This window comes from Echinops telfairi, unplaced genomic scaffold, assembly GCF_000313985.2.
Source record: "Echinops telfairi isolate 266 unplaced genomic scaffold, ASM31398v2 ScPeMD7_7406;HRSCAF=8444, whole genome shotgun sequence".
Taxonomy (NCBI): domain Eukaryota; kingdom Metazoa; phylum Chordata; class Mammalia; order Afrosoricida; family Tenrecidae; genus Echinops; species Echinops telfairi.
In genome coordinates this window covers 1,996,420-2,006,722 of record NW_022111306.1, presented here as the reverse complement: position 1 = coordinate 2,006,722, position 10,303 = coordinate 1,996,420, and the positions used below count along the sequence as shown (strand labels likewise).

The following is a 10,303-nucleotide window of genomic DNA, read 5'->3' as shown; positions in this document are numbered from 1 at the left end:
CCGAAATTGCATAGATTTATATGAATGTTAAAATATCAAAAGTATGCAAATACTTTGAGATTCTTAGTTTGGACAGGTGTAACATTACTGATCGATGAAAAAGCCTTCTCTGAGGGGATTCAGGCCACGTGCCCATCAGAAATGCCTCTTTCACAATCCTCCACACCTGCATTTTCAGCATGGTCTTCAGAATCAAAATGAAAGAACAAGAACTCAAGTGATAAAGAAGCGATAAGAAGTAATTCTTCATTTCCTTTCTCCCCTTTTCCTCCTTTTCTCAAAGTATCTAACCTTGTATCTCACAAGAAAGGGTGGGATTTGTCAGAGATCCTTTTGAGTGAGCCACTGCTCAGTTTTGGCATTCGTGCTACCACAACTCATCCTGTAGGGACATTTAGAAAGGCGTCTCTTGTTATCTGTGAGATTATTTGAACTTGACGGGATAAATAGATTATTGGTTGAGAATACACGTTCTGACCATAGAAATATGACAGTTTGTTACTAGTAGGCAGTACATTAGCAGTTAGAATGACATTTAAGTTTCTGTATTTTGAAGACCTATATGAGTAATGCCTATTGTGCATGTGTACAAATATGTATATGTGTGTGTGGGTGTGTGTATACATATCTTATTTATGTATATACTTATGTGTAAATTCAGTGATTTAAGATGAGCACAGAGTACTTCAGCAGGTATTGAGTCAAATACTATCTCACGGAAGCTCTTATCTGTCTGATTTGATCAAGAAAACAGAAGGACAGTTTCAAAAGTAATACAAAACAGTAATAAAGTTGAGACATTAGCATTATCAACAATATCATAATCATACTGAATTAATCAATTTGGGGTAGTATTTTTTTCAATAAATATAACGGAGCATGTTCTCGAGCTCAGAACCTGAATTGGTGCATTAAAATGCTTCCTTCTATATATGCATAGGTTTTGTTACAAGGACCGTGTAGAGGGATGAGAAGCAGTGACATGAAGGGAGACCCCCAAAGGAAAATATCATTTGATTAAATATAATTATTTCTTTTCCAAAGCTTTAAAATAGCACATGACCTTTTTCCTGAGGCACTCAAGATTTAAGAGCACATGAGTGATTTTCATGGCTTTGTAAGTTTCTAGGATATTTTAATTCTGTAAGATGCAACCAAATCCCAAAGATAATCATTTTTATATAACATTGGGAGTGTGGCATGTGGTGTATTTCATGGAAGAAAGAATTAAACCCTCCAGCAACCTTCTGGAAATTGTCTGGTTGATAGACTAAAAAAGCAAGAATAAGTACAGGGATAAAAATGTAAAATTACTGCTCTTCAAATATACGAGGGGGTACCCCCCTTGTATATCCAGAAAGAAGCTCTCCTGGCCGGAGCTTTCATAGTATACATTTTTCCAACTAGGCAAGCATCAAGCAACTCCCTCTGAGTAAGTGCACCCAGTGGCGTCATCTGGGAAGGTTCTCTCTGGTCACAATGAATGTTTTCATAAAAGCAGTTTGGCTCAAACCTTGTTTTTTGTGATGGGCAATCTAAAAGAACAGCATGCGGCTCTGTGAAATTTTGTTTCCTGCTCGGGAAAAATGCCACAGAAAGTGTTGTGCTATGGAACACAGCTTACAAGGACAGCGCTGTGGGAAAACTTCACGGTGTGAGTGGTTTTCTCATTTCAAAAAAGGTGAAATGTTGATTGATGACAAACCTTGTTCTGGACATCCATTAATGGAAAAAAATGTTGACAAAATTCGTGCACTTGTGCCTTAAGGCAGATGATGGACCATTGAAGAGATGGGAGAGTTCAGAAGAGTTATCTGAACGATTTTGGAGCTCGGTTCAGTGAATTTTAATGGAAGATTTGGGAATGAGAAGGGTTGCTGAGAAATGTTTGACTCCGTTTTTGACTGACCAGGAAAAAGAGCACCGAGTGAAAACATGCTGTGCTTAGGACAGCTGTCCTTAGGACAGCTCCTAAGGACCCAGACTTTTTTTACCAAGGTCATTACTGGTGAGGAGACATGGTGCTATTCTGATGACCCTGAAAGAAAACATAATTCAAACCAGTGGAAGATGCCATTGTCATTTCCCCACCCCCAAAAAGCTCGACAAGTGAAATCAAAGATCAAGACAATGCTCATTTATTTTTTGATGTGAGGGGGATAATGCATTTGGACTTCATTCTACCAGGTCAGACTGTTAATCAAACTTTCTTTTTAGAGATTCTGAAAAGATCGCGTAACAGTGTCTGACAAAAAAAAAGGTCTGATTTGTGGCAGACAGGGGGCTGGTTTTGCCACTAAGACAATGCACCTGCGCACACAACCATCTCATGGTGTCAGATTTTGGCAACAAACAGCAGGTCTCTCTTGCCCCATGCACCTGATCTTGCTCTGTGTGACTTCTTTTTGTTTCCATAATTGAAGAGGGGCATGAAAAGACAGCGATTTGATGAGGTGAAGAAAAAAAACGAGGGAGGTGTTGGAAGCCATTCAAATCGATGAATTTGAAAAAGGTTTCCCAAAATGGAACTGCAGATTTGACAAATGTTTTAAATGTAATGGAGAATATTTTTGAAGGTGATAAAGTTTCTTTGTTAAAAAAAAATTAGATACGTAGCTTTGAAAAAATTTATTAATTCCTTTTTTGAAGGTTACCTCCTCGTATGTGAAGAAGATAAAATTGAAGCATACAAAAACTCTGGAAGCATATTTATCATTGTTTTTATAAAGATTATCTCTGGGAGGTGGGCTTTCAGGTGTTTTGATAAGATGTAACTTTGTACCTGTCAAGAGCAGAGATCCTAAAACAAATAAGATCTTGCCTCAATTCAACAGCAGCTGATTTGGTGTTGTGTTTATATAGATGGTGTAGTGCAGCTTATCTGTGTTCATACAATACTGGAAAAATCTATTCAAATTAAACATCAGCCAGAGAAAAAATTATTCTAGCCATAACTGACCCTTTAAATTTTTAAAAAAATGCTATCTTAGCACATGCTAGAGGAAAGATAGCCACACTCTTTGGGCATGCTTCCAAGGAAGCATGAACGCTAACTCCCTGCCCTTGAAACTGGGATGAGGTCAGGGGGTTGCTTCCCTAATAGAATACAGTAGTAACCACATCTAGGGTTTTTGAGACCAAATCCTAGTTGGAGCTGATAATCATCTTTTCCTATGGAGCACCTGGTTGTTTTGAACTGTGAACTTTGGGGTGAGCTGACCAATTGTCAGCATCACCAAAGCCCCTTTGCTTAGTCACTGAGCAAAGAAGTCATCGTAGTGGACCTTCCAGCCCAAGCAGACACGGCATGGGGAAGAACTGAAGAATTCGACTGACAATTCACAACAGAACTGAAGCCTCAAACATATTCCCAGTGGAACATTCCAGGCACCCAGGTGAAGCCCAGTCACTGCAAAGAAGAAGCCAGGCATTCATTCTCACTGCACCCTACTCTCGACCACAAACCATGCTGTTGGATGCCTTTACGTTCTTGCGAGCTTTGTTATACAGCAGAGATAACCAGAGCCCGCCTGTTTCTACATCAGATAGAGTTCAGGTAGATTTATTGCTAATCTATTTAGTTGCCTATCTTTCCACTAAGAACACATTGTTAAATCGTTTACTGTAATTGGGCTGTCTAAAGTCACAGACTCTTCCTTTATGCAGAATGAAAGCATCAGCAGCAAGCTAATACTAAAAACTGAATAAATTATTAGTTTTCAAATGCCAAATATTTGATATTATATTCTTACCAATGCAAACTCATGTGAGATCCTTCCATCTGGAGGCAGCTTTGCACCAAAACCTAGAGCTGGAAACATCTTATCGCTGTCATAATCTTGCACAATTTCTCCCACTGCCTTCAGGGCCATGCCATAGGCATTCAGTTGGTAAGGATTCATGTAGTGCAGAGAAGTGGGCTGGGCTGGATTGCCTGTCGACAGAGAACATATTTCAGACACAAGTGACAGGGCTCAGAAGAGTTTTAAAAACAACCAACATGTGTTCTTGATGTCTATTACAAAATGAAATATTTAAAATTATGTTTTGATCACTATATTTAGTTTGTCAAATACTCTTTTTTGGTGGATAGATGGAGGCCTCAAAAATTCATGGAAAATTTCCACTATGTTTTTACCCCATTCTTCCCACAAACTTGTAGAAACCTCACTGTATTAACAAATACCTATTTATTATATTACATCAGACATATAGAAAAATTTCCAAAGATATTCCAAAGCATATGCAGAATGATTGAGAAATTATTCCTTATTGTGAATGCTAAGGGCTAAGCATGACTATCAGTTCTGGAAAATAAATAAAAATGCTTCTGTCAATCTTATTTCATTAGATTTTAAGAACCCTGTGCCCTTTACCTTAAATTCTTGTGTCTATAGTCAGAGGATCTGGCTGATTCAATGGGCTTCAATAATTACATCTCTCTCTCTCATTTTGATCGTGTCTATGCTGACTCATAGTGACCATTTAGGGTCAATAATTACAAGGTCTTTTTAAAGTTGCATCACAAAAGTAAATAGAATATTTTGGAAATATTCAAATGCATAGAAACTTTCAAATTTAAACTGACTAAATCTATGCACCTGAAAATTATCCCATTTCTAATTAGACATTAAGAGCAAAAATGTCCTAAGTTAAGGTGGATCAAACAATGATCATAAATCCTACTCCAGTGCTCAGTGGGAGGGCTACATGAAACTATTGAGTGTGAAAATGATTAAAAAATGAACTGAAAAGTTTACTGCTGCTATCGTCTGGGTCATCCACAAATTTCTGTGTTTCCAATATGCTTAAAAGGAGTCCTATGTATAGTGTTGTACTTGAATACAGATGAATTTGAGAGAAAGGGCCATACATGGTACAACTTAAAACACTTTGACAATTGCATTTAGATGCACTAACTACCAGCACAAAGGCAGCCTGGAAATCTGTTTAGCTTCTTAAGTGAAAATGGAGAGTTAAAAGAGAATTATAATAGCAAATTATAATGTTCTACATGATAATATTGCCTTAAGAAAAAAAGCCTCAGGGCATAGGAGGTTTTTTTTAAAATATGGGGAAAAATAATAACAAGCAGCACTTGAGATTAATACAGAGAAAAATAAAAGAGAGTTCTCCCCTTGGTTTATGCTACCTGCAATTGCACACAGGATATATTTGGTCTAAAAATAATTCATTGTACAAATGCATTTACAAATTCTCTTCTCATATGTGTGCCAGACAGCCCTCATCACTCCTTCCTTTCCTCTCTCTCTGTCACACACCACACAGTGTGGCAACGTGAAAATAACCGGCAAGTGGACTGTAAGGTCCTGAGTTCTGAGACCGATGACTCGACTTTTTTCTGAGTTTAGGCTGAGCAAGTTTAAATAACAACATGTGGTAATAATCGGCAAAACCAGCATATGGATCTAGGCATTCAGAAACACCAGCTCTCCCCAACCCGCGTGGCACAAGGCAAAGGAGTGGGCTTAGAAAGTCGTGAACATCTTTATGCCGCATTGCGGTGTCACACAATGTGAAGTCCTAATTTAGTCAAGAGGGACTTGACAAATCAGCCTGTACCAGGCCATTATCTTTATGTTCATACATATATGGTAAATCCAAATATACTCAGAAAAATAAAAGTTAATATTGGAACATCTGCTGTGGTTCTTAACAACACTGGGGAAGTAACTGAAAAAAATTAAACTCAGATTCAAATAAGATTGTGTTTCCCAGCCTGTGTGATCAGGAGGTGTCAACTGGATCAGGTTATTTAAACTGTTTCATTAGCTATATTTTACATAGCATGCTATTGCTTATTAAGATGTACAATTCAGTGGCTCCTCATAGAGTCATAGTTATGTGCTATGATTGCTACAATAAAATTTAGAACATTTTTATTATATCACAAAGAAACATACCCATCAACTATCATTCTCTTATCCCAATTTACCCCGGCCCTAAGCAACTACTAATTTACATTCTGGTTTTTTTCTTTCACAATCTGGATATGTTTCACATCTTTCACTTGCCTACTTGGTTCTGGCTAGATCCACAAATACAGGACTAAGTAGAAGTGTCAAGAACAGACATATTTGTCGTGTTCCTCATCTTAGAAGGAAAGCATCCAGCCTTGTACCATTAATTATGATGCCAGTAAGGAGCTTAAGGAACTCTTGTGGAGCTGCAGGATGGCAGCTTGAGTGATACCGGGGACAACTGGACGGTTAACCGGTTAACCCCAAGGTTGGTGGTTCAAACTTACCAGCTTTACTGGTATCTACTGACATGATCATGTGCTTCTTTGTGTTTCTTACTATACTGATATGATATATTTATGTACATTGTTTTTAGAGTGTTGAGCTAATCTTGCATTCCCAGGGTAAATCTAACCTGATCACTCCAGATGCTGTTGTTGTTGTTAGTGGCTATAGAGTCAGCAACTTGGTGTGAGGGTACAGTTATTTTTACATCACTGTATAGCTGTTTGTGGAACCAGATTGCAGTATTTTGGTGAGAATTTTTTACTTTAAACAAGCACATTTATTTTCTTGTGCTCGAGGAAGCTAAAAGACCAAATCTGGGGACCAGCCCTTGGGGAAGTCTTACTCTCCCAGTTGGCTCTGGGAAAAGGTCCGTGTCTCTTTACAACACCTGTGGGACCCTTAGAGATACCCATATGCCTTGGCTTCGATTTTACCCTAGGTCTGAAGGTAGTAGTCCACAGAAGGGGAAGAGAAACCAAGGAGTGGGTGAACGGTATGTTATTGGGGGTTTTGACTAATGGTTTATACTGATGAATACAAGGTTGATGATCTTTGTATTCATCAACCTATGCAACACGTAATTTACAATTAAAATAATATTTAAAATAACACACACACTAAAACAAAAGGCCATCAAAAAAGAAGTCCCAGCTGCATTGAGGGCATTAGTGAAAACCAAGGCTCCAGGAATTGAGGGACTATCACTTGAAATGTTTCAAGCAGCTGGTGAAGCACTAGAAACACTCAATTAGATATACTGAGAAATGTGGAAGGCAGCAACGTGGCCAACATTTATATCCATTCCAAAGAACAATGGCCCAGAGATTATCAAACCATTTCATCAATAGTATATGCAAGTACAATTTTGCTCAAGATCATTCAACAATAGTTGCAGTTGTGCATCAGCAGGAGTGGCCAGTCCCCTGTACTTCATGCAGGCTTTTGTATATGTGAACTATTGAGTAACAGTTAAAAAAATCTGAGTTCTATATAATCAGAAGAATTATACAATGTGAGAAGACACCATCTAAACCTGTTTGACAGCGGACAGTCATGATACTCACCATTTGATGCTGTAAAATCAATAGCCACGGTGAAGTTGATTTGCGTTCTGGAATATAAGTACACAAATAATGTAAGTAAAGAATAAAGAATCTGCCACAAGTGTGTTTTCCATTTGCTTTTTCTTCTGCCGGTGTCATGGGCTTTCTGACATGTTTGTAATTTGCAAATATCTTGTATCCTGAACTAAATAGCATCCGGAAGGCACTTTTAAAAGGGAAGAACTTGGACAAATATCTTAGTCAGTTATAATTACAATTGTAATATAAAAGATAAGTCAGGAATAGAAATAAATTCTACTTGGGAGTTCAGTGATCAAGGGAAGGGCTCATTAGTGAAGAAGTTAAATTGAAAATAATTATTGCTCATCTTAAATGCCAGCATTTATTACTAATTTGTCCATTTTCAAAACCATTCTGTTGTCATTGTAAATTTATTATGCCTGTAAAAGAGTGGCAGTTAAAATAATCTCCAATAATGTCATTTTGTAAGCAAATTCTGTTAACAAGCCTCAAAACAGATGTTTTCTTCTGCTTTGTTTAGAGATAAATTATGTCAGGTATGGGCTTTCCACTCCCATGAACAGTTACAGTCTTGGAAAGTCAGGGGGTAATTCTACCCTACCTGGGGTAGTCTAGGTACATTAGAGAAACAAATCCACAGAAACTCATGTATAAGAGAAAGTTTTGTATAAAGGTTAAGTGCACATCAAGAAAACATCCCAACCCAGTGCTGCCTAAGCCCACAAGTCCAACATTAACCCATATGTCCAACACCAATCCACAAAGTCCTCCATCTCACAAAACACATGCAATGATGCCGACTGCAGGAGGAAAGCCAAATCAGTGAATGTGTGAACATCTCAGTGCTGGCAGGGGCTTCCACACGGCTGCTCCAGCACCCAGGGCTGCATCGGGGTAGGTCCATGTGGCTTCTCCTCGGAGATGTCTTACAGGAAGTGAGCCTTGCCAGCTAAAGCAGAGAACTAGCTAAGGCAGTGACACCCTGGTCCGACCATCAGAAAGCAAGAGACCCAAGAACTAGAAAGGCGAGGCTCACTGAGCCATTTATCCCTCCACCCTTCAATTAACCCCACATGTGTTTATCTGCCAGGTTGGCACAATAAACTAACTACCTCACTACCCTAGGCTTGCTATGAGTACACCTGGATTTGATGGCAGGGAGGGAGTCTATCAGTCAATGCTCATGGCATTCTGTGTATCCATGTGTGTGCAAGTGAGAAAGTATTTGTGTATATATAAAATTGGTTAATGGTTTATTTTAGGTTTTTCTTATTTTTTGATGGAATCTAAAGAAGTGGCCTTTGCATAAGAAATTTATTCCTCCGCATATACTGATTAATCCTACATGTAATTTTACCCCTGTCACCAAAGACATAAGAAGACAAATAAAAAACAACTATATGATTGCTGGGATGACACAGAATCACATCTCGTTAAAAAATAAATTTCACTTAAAAATAAATAATTTGAAAATATGAGTATTTCGACTATTTTAAAAATAGTTTTATTGAGATTTAATGAACATATCATACAATGCAATAGTTAAATCATCTTAAGAAGGCTTGTGCATTCATCACCACAGTTGACTTTTGAACATGTCGTCCTTCTTGTAACTATTGCTGCTGATGCCCCACTTCCTCCCCGCGCCCATTCTGTGATCCCAGGTAATTATTCATTTCTGTAGCTGTCACCATAGATTCCCACATCCTGAATTCCCTATACAAAAACACCAAACAAACATACAAAATCAGGACAAAAAACCCCCAAAGCAACCCAAAAATAATTATCAAACACAACAGAGAAAAAACTCAATAGAAAAAAAGGCAGAAAATAAGTGGCAGTAATGGGTTGATTTCCCCTACCCCGCACACCCTGGGAGGCTGACCCCATCTGGAGTGAGGCCAGCTCTCTTGAGGTGGTTTTCAAGATATTCAAATAAGGGGGTGACTTAAGTCCCGGTAGGTAAAAGACGTTATGCTTGGCAAAACAGAGGGGGAGAGAAAAAGAGAAAGGCCCTTTACCAGATGAATGGGCACATTAGACGTAAGAACCATTGTGAGGACGGTGCCAGACTGGGCAGCACTTTCTTCTGCTCTACATAGGGGTAGCTGGGAGCTGGAACTGACTTGAGGGCACCTGGCAGCCACATAGTAGGTACACCACCTCATTCTTCGGCAAATCCTGTGGGCAATACTACATGCCCTGAGTCCAGAGGACGGTCTTTGTCTTGGTTGCTATCCTTACAGCAGTGGACTCCTCAAATATTTCTCCTTTCGTGCGTGACTAACTTCACTCAGCATCATGGCTCGCAGGTTTCTCCGAGTCATGCGGTGTTTCACGGTCTCAACACTTGCTTAGGGATGCATAGTGCCCCATCGCGTATGAGTACGGGTTTCTTTATCCATCCTTGGCTGATAGGCCTTTGCGCTGTTTCCAGCTACTTGATCTTGCGGATTTTGCAGCATTCATGTTCTGTCGCTTACTTCTTTGGGGTTTATGCCAGCAGAGGTATTGCTGAGTGATACGATATTTCTACTCCCAGGTGTTTCTGGAAGCACCACATCACTTTCCACAGCGGTATATATATTTACAAGCCCACCAGTAGTGTAAGAGAGTTTAAGTATCACCACAGTCTCTCCAGCATTTGCTGTTCTCTGTTTCTTTAAATTGAGCTCCGTATCTTTGTGGTGTAAGTTGGTATCTCATTGTTTTGATTCACATCTCCTGGATGGCTAATAATTGTGAACATTTCCTCATATGTCTGTTAGCCATTCAAGTGTCTTCTCTGATGGATTCCCTGTTCTTGTCCTTTGCCCACTTTTTTTAAATCATTTTATTAGGGGCTCATACAACTCATCACAATCCATACATACATCAATTGTGTAAAGCGTATTTGTACATTCATTGCCCTCATCATTCTCAAAACATTTCCTCTCCACTTAAACCCCC

General features: G+C 38.9%; 1 protein-coding gene across 1 annotated transcript in view; it reads right to left on the bottom strand.

The window, feature by feature from the left end:
* The window catches only part of CPNE8 (copine 8), a gene marked incomplete at its 5' end in the record, with an annotated part of 196,650 nt that overhangs the window by 31,627 nt on the left and 154,720 nt on the right, over nt 1-10,303 (bottom strand). The window contains 2 exons of the mRNA XM_004700020.2: nt 3,753-3,934; nt 7,334-7,380. Of these exons, the coding sequence (XP_004700077.2) occupies nt 3,753-3,934; nt 7,334-7,380 (229 nt within the window). The remainder of the gene's footprint in view (nt 1-3,752; nt 3,935-7,333; nt 7,381-10,303) is intronic.